Raw genomic sequence first — 16784 nt, 5'->3', positions numbered from 1 at the left:
CAACAACCATCGGAAGAAAAATCACTACATCTTTAGAAATGTATTTATAATAATACAAAAGCAATATAAAACAACAGTCACTTAAAGATGCTCGTTGATAGACAATCAGGCAGACGACTAGGGGTAAATCGCGACGCTTACACCATCCATAAAAAGCGACATTGAAAATTGCTATAAAAGATGGTGTGCCCCATTGCAGAAAATGGGCACGCATTATGTCAGTACGTGCGAACGTCGTACTATAGTAAGCGAGTCGTCAGTAGGAAAGGGAGGGCTTATTAGCTACCGATATTGCGCTACCTGGAGCTTCAGAGAGCCGGTAAAATGGGTTGTTGCGTACATGGTGCATTGACATACAGTGAATAAATGTTGTTCGGTGTCCTGTTGCGAGAAAATCATTATCATGAAAGAAAATTGTGGAATAACTAATCGTGGAATGAAGCCAATGCCAATTCATTAAAATAGTAGATTCACAAGTAGTAAAGGAATGTAGAGATTCACCATGCTTCTGCATTTTTTTTTTTGTGGTAATACGTGCACTGCGCAAAGTGCATCCAGTTGAATCAGCTTTGCACCTGTATAGACCCTCTTTTTCGGTGGAAAGGTAGACAATCAGCCGCGTCGTCTCTCCTCACCCACGCCTCGCGGTGACTTCCAGGAATTACATCGAACGTCTTCAGGGTGCCGCGTCTTCAGCGGGCAGAAGGCGGCTCAGCAGCCTGTCCAGCTTCTTCTCCAGCTGCTCCAGCCTCTCCGACACATCATCCTGCGGCTGCCGCTTGCTGATCAGCAGCGTCTTGGCGTCCTCGATGATCTGCTTGTCGAGCGAGAAGCGGGCGTTGCACGTGTTCGGGTCCAGCTGCCAGTTGCGCTGGTTGGGCAGCACGGTGAGGTTCTTGTTGGGCAGCGTGTTGAAGAAGAGGAGGGTGCGACCTCCGAGCCAGGCCCGCAGCTGGGTGAGCGGACTGACGCTGCCCAGCCAGGAGCACGGGGCACAGTCGGGCACCCAGCGCAGCCACTTGAACGGCGGGTAGTTGGAGAGAAAGTTGAACGGGTCGCCGAGCAGCATGGACTCGATGTAGGAAATGAGCTCGACGCGACCCACGTAGCCGTAGATCTGCGCCTGGTCCTGGATCTCGCCCGTGTCCGCGACGGCCAGACCGTTGAGCAGGTTCATCAACACCACCGTGATGAGGAAGAGGAAGGCGACGAACACCAGCTGCGCGACGGGCGTGTGCTGCGCGATCGGCAGCGAGCCGTAATCCATCTCACCGATCGTCATCACCATCGTCTTGATGAGCGCCGACGACGGATTCGGAAAGGCCTCGTCGCCCTCGAAGAGCACGAACATGCTGAGCGAGAAGGCGACGATCAGCACAAAGTACCAGGCGAGGAAGCGGACGAAGCGGAACAACACCGTAGTGAACATGGTGACGTAGATGGAGAACAGCGGTAGCCGACCCATCAGCATGAAGAACTCTGTCCAGGACAGCAGGATGACGAGTGCAGAAAAGCGTCGTGTCTGCTCTTCGTCAACAGAAGAGAAGAGAAGCAGAGCAGAGAGCACCAGCATAGACGCCTCCACGTAGTTCTCAAAGCTGAATATGTACCGTCGTGGAGCCACGAAGAATTGAAACAGCTCTCGCAGTATCAGAAGAACAAGGATCAGCGCTGTTGCGATGAACACAAACTGGAACGCGGGATCGGACGAGCTTTCCTCTACCGTCTGACTGTTGGAGCTGTTTAAGGTTTCCGTGGCCTGGCGGCGCTGACGCGTGTTCCAGTCTCGGCTGACGTTCAAAAATACAAACGTCGTCATCAGAATGACAAACAGCGAATATAACGCCAGGTTAGCCCATACCGATCCGCGAACAACTTGCCACTTGAGGTCAAGGAAGCTCGAGATGACGGGATGCTTCAGCAGGTGGCGATGACGTTTCGACTGCGCCATGTACCAGAGCGATTCGGTCTCCGGAAGTGGGTCCACGAAACCTCGACGTCTTGGGGCCAAGAAGCTGTAGCATAGCTCAATCTGGAAGTGGGCATCCGTAACCGGCCTGTCGTTGCACGTGACACACTCATCCAGATACCTCTGCAGTGCATCGGCCGGTAACCCACGTACAGGCGTTTCGCCAAACCTGTTCTTCACACCGATGTTCGCTCCAAGCCTGAGAAGAGCCTCTATGGCAACCGCATCCCCTCTTGCCACCGCGTAGTGCAGTGGCGTCGAGCCAAGCTTATCTTGACCGTTGACGTCCAACTGAAGTCGTCCTGGCTGCTCAGCCTGCATCTTTGTCAGCAGCTCCAGGCACAAGCCACGATCTGCTTCACTCTCCGCAAGATCGGTCTCTTGCGGATCGTACTCGGCACGCGCTAGTTTGTGCAGCACCGTCTCACCACCGTGGTCAGGCACATCCACCGGGGGTGGCTCGTGGTGGATCAGCTTCTCGAGGACGCGGTGGAAGCCACGCGCCGCCGCGAAGTGCAGCGCCGTCCAGCCGTTGGTCGGGTTGGCCAGACTGACGTCGGCTCCGTGTCGCAACAGAAGTCCGACGTACTCGTGCAGGCCGTGGTCGCTGGCGTACTGCAGACACGTCGTGTTGCCGTGGAACGCGTCCACGACGCGTCGGTTCCGCGAGTTGTCGCGCAGAACGGCGCCGAAGCGGGTTAGGTCGCGCTGCTGGAGCGCCTCGAATAGCACGTTCTGCGCACTGCGGCCGGTGAGCGCGGTGACGGCGAGTTGGGGGTCCGGTTCCAGCGACACCCCTCGCTTCTGGAGCAGCTCTCCGGCCGAGCGGCCATCCACGGTACAGCTCGGGTCGGCGTTGTTACTGAGCAGCAGCCGAGCGACCGGGTCTGCGCCGGACACGGCGGCCAGGTAGAGAGCTGTGCAGCCGGCGCGATCGGCGGCGTCCACGTCCACAGTGGGCCGGGCCAGCAGGGCCTTGCCGAGCGCCACGCAGCGCTCCGCCTCCGTGTCATCGGCGGCCGGACGCTCGGCCAGCACGTGCAGCGGGGTGCGGCCCTTGCCGTTCTTGGTGGCCACGTCAGCGCCATGGTCCAGCAGTAGGACGGCAGACTGCGGGTCCCTCTTCTGTGGGGGCGGACACAATTAAACATAGTTAATTACTGATTCATTTCACGGTGAAGTGTGCTTGCCGTGGCTTCAATTTTGTGCAGCGATGACAATGCGTAGTTTTTAGGAACACAGTATTCAGTAACAAAAGAAACGGCAAGGAGATTGTTGTCACTATTAAAACTAAAAGTAAAATAAAAGGAATAAAAACCGGTGAAACGTCTAATGGGCGAAGAACGAGAAAGCGTAAAATCCATTTCTCACATGGTGACATCGTAGGATTCTAATTGTTTACGTCAAACATTTTTAAGTTTCAGCACGCCAGACACGAATAATTTCGCCGTTTCTCCCACCTGCACGGCCAGATGGAGCAGCGACGTCTTCAGCACGGGGTTCCAGACGTTGGGGTCGGCGCGGCAGCGCAGCAGCTCGGCCACTATATCGTGCCGGCCGCCCTCGATGGCCGCCTGAAGGCACGTGCAGTTGTCCGGGTAGTCGTAACTGAAACGGACCGATACGGGTGACGCGCGGGTCACACCGTGATGGGTGACAATGTTAGAGGCCTTAGGTGGTTCTGCATCACTTACACAAAACGTCAATACCTAATTTCCCAGGTATTAGTGTAAGATGCATAAGTAGCATCGCTCGGCAATGACGGATGCGACGCTACCATGGCTACTTATTGACACTAAATCTGCGGTCTGCACCTTCCCTAAAAAGGGAACTATGACAGTCGCCGTGTAAATATCACGTCGAAAACTGAGCTGATTTTACAGCCGGTATATAACCGGTGCTCGAGTGCTCAGCAGAGTTTACGTTCGTTCCCAGTTACGCAATAACCTCCTGTCAAGATTCGACAGTAAATACACCGGCCCTGCCAGAGTGCCAAACGGCCGGAGCGGAGGGTGAGGACAGGCGACCGCTAAAATTGATTGTCGGGTGATTGTGTACCTGCATAAATTCATTGATATAACCGTAATGTTAAAAATCGTGTTAAAGGAGGATATAATCCCCCCCCCCATGTTGAAATGAGACTCGAGTGCATCAGCAACTAAACTAATGGCTAGGTACAATGAGATATAACGTCTCCCTCCCCTAGACTGAATGCCGCGCTGATGACTCAGTGGCAGATCTCTCGTGAGCGCTAGCTGCGCCCTTCCGGCCGAATCACCAACCAGCAGTTCCCCATCACGGCTCGCGGCCCACGGCCCACCCACCATCGATCAGCAGCTCACGGCTCACCAATTCGCAGCCTGCACTCACAAGTGGTTGATGTCCACGTCGCGGCAGCTGGCCAGCTGGGAGACCAGCTGCAGCTGCCCGGCGCGGACGGCAGCCAGCAGCCGTGCCTGGTCCGAGGCGCCGCCATCGCCCGTGCAGAGGGGCGTGCTCTCCGGTGACACGTGCAGCGGTAACTCGGCAGACATCGCGTCCTGGGAACGACCCATCACTTCAATACGTCAGAACACGGCCAAAGTAGACGGTCGGTGCCATTGTTTTTCTTTTTCTTTTTCATGGCGGAACGGCAAGAAAAATACTTTCTCATGAAAAAATAATAATAAATTTAAAAAAATGACGGAATACGATATTGAGTGGACGGGATTGCAGTTTTATGAATAATCGTGACAACTGACAAATGACCATGTCGTTGTAAATTATTATAGGAAGGCACCGAATAATTCGAATGTTTCTCGAAATAAAGTTGCACGTCCCCCAACAAATGACAAATTAATCGGAACATGAATGTGAGCTCGCAAACAATCTATCTACCTAGGGGATAAGACATTAGACACGTAGGTAGGTGAATGTGTGACAAATATCTGCATTGTTAGCGTAACGGCTGCGGTACCACACAGCAAAGCCACCAAAGGCTGCTGGATCAACAATCGACAACATTACACTGACCAGCATGATGAGCATGATAGCCCCAGTCCCAACCCCTCCAGCATATTTACGTCTGGACAACGAGTTGCGGGGAAAAGTGCTGATTGTGTTGCAGTTTTAGGAGCCGGTGATTAGGCTGGATTTTTGGGTTACTTTTTCGTTCTGATTCATGTATTTCATAGTGTTTGGCTTTTGAATATTTTAGTTCTTCCAGATAAATATTACTTGCCTTACAACTTTTGTAAAAACGTTTCATTTTTTTTTATAAGCCGACGTTCAGAGTCCTAAAAATACATCAGCACTACAATCATTGTAAACAAACAAATGGAGCACCACTTGGCTCTGTTCCAAGGCCATTTTTAGTTTATCTGGTGGTTTTCTTGCTCTTGTACGTCGTTTTGTTGGATGTTTTGAATCCCTTAAGATTGACTTATATCATATTTAAGAAGCATGTTGACTGAAAACAATCTGAAGTACCCAGGAGGCTGACAGAGGTCCTGACTACTGAGCAATATCAATATCAAGTTGAACAAGTTATTAAATTTTGGTTGATAAACGCAAGGTGATCGGGCTCATATATCAGCAAGAAAAAGTAAAATTAAAAGAGCTTATTGTCCAAAAACAAGCTACAATATTGCAGACCTTGGAGCAATACTGAAGAGCACGCTGAGCAGGATCATGCCAGAAAATGTTGACTGATGAGCGCATATTGATGTATTGGTATGAATATTGAATGATAACTTACAACAGCAAGATAAATTAGTGCTAACTATCAAGTTAAAATCTAGAATGAATGGACTTGGGCAGTTTTACTATGCTTAGATGCTATGCAGATTGTAATGTGCATCAGGTACTCAGTGTCTGGCAAATGAAACATGCGATCATTCCGTTGCTACTGGAGTAGAAAGCTTGGATCACTAAATCCACTTTATGTTTATTTTGATTTTTGATGTTAATCATCATCACTGTATTTCTTGAAAAAAGGATTGTAGTAAAATTGTCAATGTGACAATCCATGCAACGATGTGATCATATTATGTGTTCATAGTCATTCGTGATAGTCATTATTGGTCCAATATACAATGGCAAAGCTCTCAGTCTCAGCGTTTCTTCCTGTGGATGGTCGGCAGTGACTCAGAGCTTAGAAGCAGGTATTAGCTTTCTTCACAGGGCTGGGATAAAAAGTACTGAGGGTCATCTTCCACCAAGGAACTCTACTTTGACATGGTATGAGATGTAGGCACAAGTAGGTAGGTGCTCAGTTCCTATAGTCAGTAGTGTATGTTTAGTCGGGTTAGCTTAGATTAGATTGTTAGTTTTTTAATTTGCCAAATGTCCATAAAAATGTGACCTGAGCAATGAGCATACCTGAACCTGACTAACCTGACAGCTGACCTAACCTCAATCATCACACATATTTGCAGCCTACCCAAGACCTGCATGGCAGTAGCACCCAGTTATAGGTAGGTACTCGCCCTAACTCAATCTTACCTGCTAACCTTCAACTTGCCAAAAGTTAGCTCACATTGCCAAGCTGCGTCCAGGGAAACAGTCAACTGAGGAACTGGCTCATTGGGTGGCTGGTGTGAGTCTGTGCATTTAAAGTGTTTTTTTCTCTGAAGCTGCTCTGCACTGCTGTATGTCATGTTAGATGCTCAGAAAATGTGGGAAATGATTACTAAGCTACTTTAATGCTTTGTTAATGCTCGAGACATGAACAAGTACAGATCCTGCAGGGTACAGCTATGAGTTAGGTGCTAGGTGAGTATGTTATGTGAATGTGCTGTTCCCTGTTTGACTGTAAGTATAAAAACAAGCACAGAGTCACAGTTATATTTAATCTCCACATAAACATACAACAAAACCGGCCATATAGTCTAACTCCGAACACACCACAGATAACTTAAGCCTTTGTAGGCACAAAAATGTTTTGATTAACAGGACAGGTTTACAATATATCCTCTGTCCTTGGGGGATCTTGCTGCCAAGTTCAGGTATGAATTATGATGACTGAACTTCAGGATTGATCAACCTTTTCTTAGCCACTGCTTATATACGAGAAAGACCAAATGCTTGTTTGTTTTGATTTACAGGACATGTATACAATATATCCTCTGTCCTTGGGGGATCTTGCTGCCAAGTTGAGGTACGATGACTGAACTTCAGGATTGATCAACCTTTTCTTAGCCACTGCTTATAAACGAGAAAGACCAAATGCTTGTTTGTAAACTGCGTTGAAAATTTAATGATCCACCTTCAATTCTGACATGAAGGCACAAATGAAATAGTTCCCTCTCCTTTTGGAATACACAAAGCAAAATAATTAATAAATTTTAGTGGATGGACAAGAGCAATTAGCATAGCTTCCCCTCAAGTTAACTTCTGGCACTGTTGATGAATTATACTGACGCTTATTCGCTTCATATTTTGTAACAAACGCGCTAAAACTGCAATATAACAGCACTATATGCTTCTTGGCAAAATGCAATAGTATTAAATTTAGCCCTGATGGCATTCATTCTTGGTGGAAACGTAATCACAAAATATTTTGTAGTAACTATTAAATTCCGGCCGAAAACAGTGCACGGTTTAAAAAAGAATCACTCCAATGACGGTCCATTCTTGCGGTCCTGAAATCGCCACTATTTCCGGCCTCTCCAACGCAACTCGTTGTCCAGACGTAAATATGCACCCCTCCATTTCTCAACAACCTCCGCCCCCCCCCGGGCCCCGCCCCGTCCGGCGCTGCGGGCGCTGCTCACCCCCCCCCCCCGCCCTGACGGCTCGCTCATGGCAACAATTGAGCTCGGTCAACCAATCAGCGTTGAGCACAGCGCGTGAATGCCCCGGGCGATTCTGCTTCTGCTGTGCGGTGACGGTGCGGTGACGCGTCTGGCGCGCGGCGAGCCCGATTGTTTTGAATGGGAGTGTGTGAAGTGGCGACGTTTGTTAGATGCTCAATACGAAAATAAGTGCCAATTTCAGCGATCGGAAGCGTGATAGAGGTGGTGCTCAGCAGTGCGAACGTGAATAGTGTGAACGGCGAGTGAGTGGCGGCTATTCTCGGCGTGTGACGTGACGCGAGTTGAGTGATAAAGGTGAAATTCCTCGGGAGTGCTAGTGTCCCAGGTTTCAGCGACTCCAACTTCTAGACAAAGCCGATTGCCACGTCAGCGAGGGACCGGACGTCACGCCATCGGTAACGTACCGAAACCCGTGTAGCAGGGCATATTTTAAGGATTTTTCACTGCGTCCCAAAGGTGGCATAGGGCACACACTTTGATCGGAAAGGGCACATTGCAAGCGAAATAGTATATAATGCAAGTGAGATAATGCACAGATACATTGTGTACTGTGCTGGTGGAGGGGCACTGCAAGCGGGATATTGGGAGCGGGCTGTGATTGCTTTTGGCCAGTCTCGAAATTCGCCCAGTCGTAGTGCGTTCTTTATCCGCATTCAAAGGGCGGACCGGCGATTTCATGACATTTACATTGTTGTTAGTCACTCGTTTTCCTGAACGGCGTTGGGCGTGTTATACCTCCCTTGACGCACCAAATTGTACCTATGCTTAGAAAATAAAAATGAATATGCACATGATTAAAATGTGATACATACGTCTCTTCATGCGTTTTTCACCCTTATCAATCGATTCAAAATAGAGGTTGACGTGTGAAACATTGCCAGCCCAATTTGCATTGAAGATACTATGTGTTTGAAATAATTAGATGACGTAAGGTCAACTACAGTACCCACCTAAGTTGTGACAAGAAATCATCGGATTTTAAAGCTACATAAAAAAATCCATCATAGATTAATGCATTGGATGAACGGATGCTTTGGATGCTTCGGATTTCGCTTCCTTACTGCCTATCATGTAATATAACCCAAACTTTTCCCAATGGAAGTTCCTTTGTTTAATTATTATGCCCAGAAATGTTTCGATTTTGTGCCATTTCCGGGCGCTTTGGGGGGGGGGGGGGGACGGGGAGGGAGCATGGCCCCGTGGTCCCCTCTATATCCTCCTATGGCCAGACGGCCATGACGGCCCTGATCTGACCGTATGCCATCAAATGTCAAACTTCGCAATGATGCTAATAGCTAGGAGGGCGCAATCGATAGGAGAAAAGCAATCGATATATCTTGAACAGCTCTTTCGTCAATATTTCGTCAGAATTGAGTTCAGATCAACGGTTGAGGCTCCATTGCCCAAAACGGGTAAAATTACAATTTTTGTCAATATAGATTTCATGAAAAGCTTTTGAACTAAAAAAAGGTAGAGAATTTTCGTTTGCACGATCGTTCTTCTCTCATTTTTACCTCGAAATGTCAAGGTCAGAACTTGACCTCACATTAAGGTCATTTCGTGACCAAGATAGATCATGTCGCATATCAGTCGATGCGTTTCGATGAGGTACCTCAAAACAATGATACAATCCACTGTGCATGCAAAAGCCCTGTAGGGCCGGATTTTGGGCCAGGCTCCGGGCCTGCGGGCTCCAACTTGACATCTCTAAACAGGACTTAAGGGAAGGGCAGGACACAGAGTCTGAGCCCTAAGGACAGGGCAGGCACAGGCCATGAAGCTAAGATAAGACGGATACTTGAGGGCTGGGTAGGATGCAGGGTCCGAGGGCAAGGCAAGGCGCAGGTCTGAGGCTATCATTACACAAGGCCAGAGAGTAGTGCAAGACACAGGGCCTTAGAACACCTGATGATCAACACACCTGATGGCAGGGCAACACGCAGGATCTTAGAGCAGGGCAAGAAATAGTACCTAAAGGTAGAGCAAGACATAAGACACAGGTATGGCACAAGGCCCGAAACACCGCCCACGTCTTGTCATAGTATACTATACCTTCGGGCCCCGAAGGTATGACAAGACGTGGGCGGTGTTTCACGGACGCTGCTATCAAATTCCGCGAGCTGACGTCATACTTGTGGTAGTGTTTGAGCAATGGGCCTGTTGATGTCTCCATGGAAACCCAATTTGACACGTGTAATAGCAGCGTGCTGCTATCACCGGTGAAACAGGGCCAGGGTATGGGGCCTGAGGGCAGGGCAAGGCTCAGGGCATGAAGGCAGAACAAAGCACGGGTTCTGAGGACAGGTAAGGGCACGGGGCATGAGGACGGGAAACGGCACGGGGCCTGAGGGCGGGAGACACCACAGGGCCTGATGACAGGGCAGGGCACAGCGCCTGAGGGCGGGCGTGGGACACGAGACCTTAGGGCAATGCAGAATACAGGGCTTGAGGGCAGAGTAGGACACAGGGTCTGATGGCATGGGACGGCACAAGGCCTGACGACAGGGCAGAGCACAGCAACTTAGGGCGAGGCAGGGCACGGGCCTGAGGGCGATACAACGCATAAGGCTTAATGGCAGAATAGGGCACAGGGTCTAAGGGCAGGGCAATGCACATGAGGCCTGGAAGCAGAACATGACAGGACAGGGCCTGAGGCAGGGCAAGGCATTAGGCTCGAGGATGGGCGCGGGGCCGGGGCATGAGGACATGGGAAGGCACAAGGCCTGATGGCAGGGCAGGGCACAGTACCTGAAGACGAGGCAGCGTTACGGGGTCTGATGGCAGGATGTGTCACAAGGCTTGAGGGCAGAGAAGGGCACGGGGCCTCAAACTAGGGTAGGGCAGGGCACGGGGCCAAAAGACTGGAAGGCAGCGCATCAAATTTCCAGGAAGAATATATAAAGTATCGTGTTTGAGGGCAGGGCAGAGCGGGGCACAGGGCCTGAATGCAGAGCAGGGCACAGGGCCTGAAGAAAGGGCAGGGCAAGGTACAAGACCTAAGGACAGGGCACTGGGCAGGGCACATATCCTTGGGGTATAGTAGGGAAGAACATAATAAGGTGTATGACCAAGGGTAGGGCAGAGCACAATGACTGGAGAGGGCATGTATGTGCTTAGGTACATAGTAAATCAGGGCACAAAGCAATCGGAAAGCCAACATCTTTTACACAGTAAAAGACCGAGGCATGCTACTTATTTTTGCTCGCACTTTTCGGCTGAAACCGTGGCATTTCAGTGTGGGACGCAGTGGTCCAAATTTCGCGAGGGCTACGTCCCAAAGGCAGGGGGCTGCGTCCCAAAATGGGACGCAGTCAGTATGTTAAAATATGCCCTGCCGTGTAGTCTGTAGTTCATCCAATGAGCAATGGCTGTGTCGTGTGTTGCATGCATTGCCAGTGTGTGGATTGATATTTTGTTTTCGATTCGTACATGACCGTCTTCGTCTTCACGAGGTGGTCGACGTTGATGTTTTGCGAGGCTTTGGACGACTTTCGCGGTTCGCCTGTGAATTACCGATTCTTTTACAGATTCGACCTCGTTTCATTGCATTAGTCATTACTTTTCGGGCCAGGTTTGGGTCATGGCTTTAACCTTACGGCAAGCTTTCTGCTTTCAAGTTCAAATCAGACCTTTAGGGATATGTTAAATCATAGGCCATTCGACGCGGCTCGAGGAGAGAATCAGGACGCTAATAAAATAAATAAATAATTGCCATATCAATGTACAAGGTTGGTCATGAAAGATATCATTTATGGTATAAAGATAAGGCCAATACGACCCACACTGCCAAAAATACAGCTGCCAATAAAGGCAGTTGATTTTCCCCATTGACTTATAATGGAGAGGTCAAGATATTGACCTGACCTTAGACCATCGATATCAAAATTCCCAACTACAGAAATTATAGCTAACAATGGTCTACTCTAAATGCATCCTGCAAACTTCCAAAGCACTTCGGCATCTACTGACTGCTGTAGCTCTGACACGGTGACAAAGTTGCAACTTGCAAGAAAGTGCTAGTTTGAGGTCGGGCCATTCAAAGTGACCTGGTGACCTGACCTTGAAAGATAGGATGTTTAAACTTGCCAACCATGTGTAAAGTTGATGAGGGAATAGTCATGCAAAATTTCGCGTCGCTACGCACCGCGGTTTTCCCCTCTATTTACGAAAAAAACTTCAGGGGGGGGGGGGGTAGGTATACCCTTGGGTATACCGCCCCCCGTCGGTGCGCGGGTTAACCCGGCACCGCCTGGGCTATTTCCGTACCCACGACAGCCTGGGGGGGGGGGGGGTCGGATCCGACCCCCCCCCCTGTTATCTCGAGAACCAATGGTCGGATCGAGCCCCGCGAGGTGGCTTTCGAAAGGTCTCTACGAAACCTTCCCAAAGCACTAAGATTTTAAGATTGAGGTCAACTTTCGGGTCAAGATCAGGTCAAAGGTCAAATTCTGGGATTTTGCATGATTAGGCTTACGGACAGCGGAATCGATAGCTGCTGCTCGAAACTCACCAAAAATGACCTCAAAGACCTAGTGAAGGTACCATGTGCGTATAGGGGTCATACTAAGCACGGCTCAAGGTCGGGTCAGGTCACGAAAGGTCACGGTTTTCACTATCTGCTACATGGGCGTGCGACACATGTTTTATGGCTTATTTTTCACGCCGAATCCGATGGTAATGGTTATATGTGACCCCAAGTCACTGTGCTGGTGATAAGTGTGCATTGAAAGCATAAAAAATCGTTTATACCATACATAACTAAACGAGGGCTAAGAAAAAAAGTCAATTTTCAACTTTTTATTTTTGACATAAAAATGCACTTTTCTAGACGGACTTTGTCCCAGGAATCTAGTGGTGCCATTTGTTTTCACATGCGATGTTCATAAGTGCCTCCAATTCACGAAAATGCTTATGACGTCACCATGCCCTATGCATGTTGGAGCTATTTTTCACAATTTGGGGGGCAAAAATCAAGATAGAAAGTTGAAATTTGGGACATCTAATGTTCTAATAGAGCTCTATAACATATATTCCGGTTTTTGAAAATTCTCAAAATTTTGGATTTTATTAGGCATTAGCTGTTTTCCAAAAAATATAGTTTTTTAATTTTTAGGGGTGAAAAACGCATTTTATGGAAAATCCGAGATAGCCATTTTAAAGAACTCGTGGAGCTGCGTCTATTCATGTCCTTATTTTGCAATTTGCTTTACATCTTGATTTTTGGCGATTTTTTAAAACATTTACCACTTTTTGACTGAAAACGCCATGTAGTTACATCACTAAAATCGATATATCTAAAAAAGTTTTGAAAAAAATCATAAAAATTACACAGGAGACGTCAAATTGATGGAGGAGAAGGTATGCCAAGTTTCAAGTTGCTAGCGTAAGCGGTTCATGAGTTATTCAAGAAAAACGGAGGGGGGGGGGGTCGGATCGGACCCCCGCGATCGCGGGTCAACATTGACAACTACCATCACATTATAAGCGCAAAAATCTATCCCAAAAGAAGGATCGCAATTCTGGTCGTTATTGCCTCAAAGTGACCTTTTGTGACCTGACCTTGACCTTAGCCCGTGCTTGGTATGACCAATATGCTCACGGGGTAGTGGGTACCTTTACTAAGTTTTTGAGGTCAGTGTCGCTGTGTTTCGAGCAGTAGGTACTAGATACGGATACCGCCGTTCATAAGCCTCAGGCACGAGGCAGATAACCCATAATTTTGACCGTTGACCTGATATTGACCTCACAGTTGACCTCGACCTTGAAATCTTGAGAATGCTTCGGGAAGGTCTCGTGGAAAAGGCTGCCTAGCGGCAGTAGCGGCGTAACACCTTCAATTAAGGGGGGGGGGGGCACGGCACTGCCACCTTTTGATCCCATTCTTGCCATGCAACGCCCATAGGGCTAATGGGGCATAGGGCTAATGTGCCAAAATCAAAGGGGGCACGGTGCCCCGGTGCCCTCCCCGTTCCGCCGCCTATGCCTAGCGGGGCTTAAATTTGTTTTCGACATGGGGGGGGGGGGGGTCGGATCCGGCCTCTCCTCAGCCCTCAGGCTGTCGGTCAGGTCGGTGGGTATATGCCGGGCTGATGGAGATATCGATGGCACTTTTTCATGACGCGTGAGTTCGCCAGTTAGAAGCCGATGTGTTTACCAGCTGCTGTTTAGTACGGCTCAGATGCAGAGCAATGACCTGGCATGAGATGAAGTGACCTTGACTTTGTTTGGCAACAAATTCCAAACACTATGTTTTCGAAACTGTTTGCACTGACAAATGGTCACCGACAGAAGCATATCACAATATAAGGAACACATTCACCACCCACCTACCAGCATCTGCCTGCATGTGACAAATGTAAACAACGCGCAAGGGAAACACGTGCAGTATGCAATGCATGGTCCAAAACCTGATGATCATGATTCAGAAACATGTCCCCAGTTCCTGACAAGAACTAGGGAGCCGTCTCACCATTGTAGGCGATCCCGCCCACCGCAGCACACAGCACACCAGAAAATGAGTCACTTCACCGGCGCACACTAGAGACACCTCCCACTGTCCCCGCCAGCCCTGCCGCCACAGCTGTGCGTCAGTGAGGGCCATCAGAGGTCTCACCTGTTCACTGAATCCAGCCGATATCGGCTCTGCAGCCGGACCTCAGCTGGTCCGCGCGGCGTGGGACGCTCACACCGACCTCTCGCGCCGCGTGCCGCGCCCTCCGGTCTCGGCGCCGCGCCGGCCCCGACCCGCCGGCCGCCCACTCTCGACACACCGTGACGTCACGCTCCATCCACTGTGACGTCACGGTCCAGGCCCGCTGCCTGCCCTCGGTGAGCGGCGACCGACAGTGGGCCGAAGTGGGCCGTAGGCTTGCGACATCTCGCGGCAGAGCTAAGCAGGTCTGCTTCATACGTGAGCTGCTAGATGTCTCTGCTGTTGTAGTGCGGTGCCGATTCTGGGTCCCTGGACCCTGTTGGCTGTTGGCCATGCGATGCCTGCTGTATCACTGGCGTCATATCCAGGGGAGGGAGCATTTGGGGCAAATGCCTGAGCCTCCCCAAGGCCCTATATACCAGGTAGGGTCGTCCGGCGATTCTACCTGATCGTGACGTCAGCTCGTGACGTCATCTGGGGGCAAGTCGTAAAGTCCCGTTTAAGTCCTATGTAAATGGGCGATTTTTGAAGCGCTGTAGAACAAACTCTGCTAAAGCTAGCACAAAACTAAGTGCACCATCGGAAAGCCAAGACATTTTTCTTCGAATTATCTAAGAAGCGTTTTTCACTAAACCCATTAGTTTTTCCAAAAATGCGTAAAAAAGCCCCCATGCCTCCGCCGCCTCCCATCCGCCGGCCGCCACGCCGCCGCGGTAGTGTAGTGGTTAGGATGCTTGCGCCGTAATCCAAAGATCGTGCGTTCGAATCTAGGCGCGGGTCGTACTTAAATCGAAATTGCAAGCAGAATATGTGTTTTTTCTTGATAACTCGTTTATATTACAGCTAACCGTTCATAAAACTATCGATAACAATTGACTGAAACCCAAAATATAGAATACATTCTAATAAAACAAATTCAAATATGGCGGCCGTTGCGCCAGGCTCCGCCCCCGACTCCGCCCCTTCGTGTGACGTCATCTATGCACTTGGACACACAGGGAGATAGGGGACGACATGGGCCTGAGCCTCCCCTCACAACGCCGAGCATTTATCGAAAAGTGTGCAAAGCTCTGTTATAGTAGTACAATAGCCGTTTTCACGACGGCCATCTGGTACACATTTGGTGCACATCTGGTACAGATTATGGTGCAGATCTGGTCAAATCAGGTTCAGTGTGTCTCTTAGCAGCTCTGAGCTAGGGTTGCACTAATTGCTTATATGCCTGCTTTGTCATATTATCAGAGAGCATCATCGTTTAAAACACTGAAATAAATTCATAAAGGCCGTTTTCACGACGGAATAGCAGGCATCTATTTGATACCAATATAATCCTCACGGGCCGTTTTCACGACGGAACTTTTGCAGAGGAACTTATTTGATACCTAAAAAGTACCTACCCTTAGAGGCCTTAACATCCCTCAAACTGAAATATTTTATGTTCAAAATAATTTTAGAAGTTTAAATCTGGGCATTTTTTGCCCTCAAATCACTTATTTATTTACAAACACAGCAATTTTTGGTTCTAGTAGCCCACCTTTCGACTATGAGGTATTAAATCAGCGTGGCAACTTGCTCCCTCTTTGCTCCCTCGGGTATCTAATTCCGGAATTCTTAAAAACAAAGAAAGTATATATCGAGTTCTCTTTTATACCTATTCAGTTATGTTTTAATGGTGATTAAAATATGACAAATTTTTTAATTACATTTCATATAAGAAAACACGCAAAACAATGAAACAAAAATAACTACGGCAGATAATTACCTTCAGGTATCTAATTCCGACCAATCAGCACCTCAGTAGGATATGACGTCATACAAGAATGGTGGTGAAGGCCGTTTGCAGTCCCGGCCGGTAGGTCACGTGACCGCCGGGCGCCTCGGGTCACGCGGCGGTCGGGAGTCGGACGCGGGGCGTGGTCGCGGGCGGACGCGCGGGGCATCATGCTTTGCTTTGCTTGCTTTGTCAACTTCATATAACTTACTATCGCATTCGTGTGAAAGCCAAACACTGCTCAGTGGCCAGTGCCCTTAGAAATTGAGTTTTGGAAAGCTCAAGTCCCTATAGCTCCTCAGGTCGGCAACAGTTGAAGCCTCATCTGAACCCATGTGAAAAAAACGAGGGTAAGGAACCTTGTGTTGCTTTTTCTTTTACCGTCATAATTATCTCAAACCATCACAATTTTGAGTTGCCACATTGTCTGCTTCACTACATTCGTGTAAAACTTGGGTGAAGGCTGGTGGCTCAAAGAAAGGTGAAGATATTTCTTTAAGTGCCTAATCCGTGAAATTGAAATATCCCGGCTTTACAAATCTACACTTTTCATTTTCTCCACGATACATTTTTTAAAATTGTTTAAATTTTATCTAC

The 16784-nt window shown here is 48.8% G+C and overlaps 1 protein-coding gene across 1 annotated transcript; it reads right to left on the bottom strand.

Moving 5' to 3' along the window:
- Positions 1–42: 42 nt before the first annotated feature.
- On the bottom strand, positions 43–14467 carry LOC122374354 (transient receptor potential cation channel protein painless-like). Its single transcript, XM_043353044.1, has 4 exons — positions 14378–14467; positions 4340–4509; positions 3430–3577; positions 43–3094 (listed from the first exon to the last, which is right to left on the bottom strand). The coding sequence occupies exons 2-4, from the start codon at positions 4501–4503 to the stop codon at positions 677–679; spliced, it is 2730 nt and encodes a 909-aa protein (XP_043208979.1). The 5' UTR covers positions 4504–4509; positions 14378–14467; the 3' UTR covers positions 43–676.
- Between the last annotated feature and the right edge of the window lie 2317 nt (positions 14468–16784).

Source organism: Amphibalanus amphitrite, unplaced genomic scaffold, assembly GCF_019059575.1.
Source record: "Amphibalanus amphitrite isolate SeventyFive unplaced genomic scaffold, NRLGWU_Aamphi_draft 001645F_arrow, whole genome shotgun sequence".
Classification (NCBI taxonomy): Eukaryota; Metazoa; Arthropoda; class Thecostraca; order Balanomorpha; family Balanidae; genus Amphibalanus; species Amphibalanus amphitrite.
The sequence above is the reverse complement of the archived record's forward strand: the minus strand, read 5'-3'. Positions and strand labels throughout refer to the sequence as shown.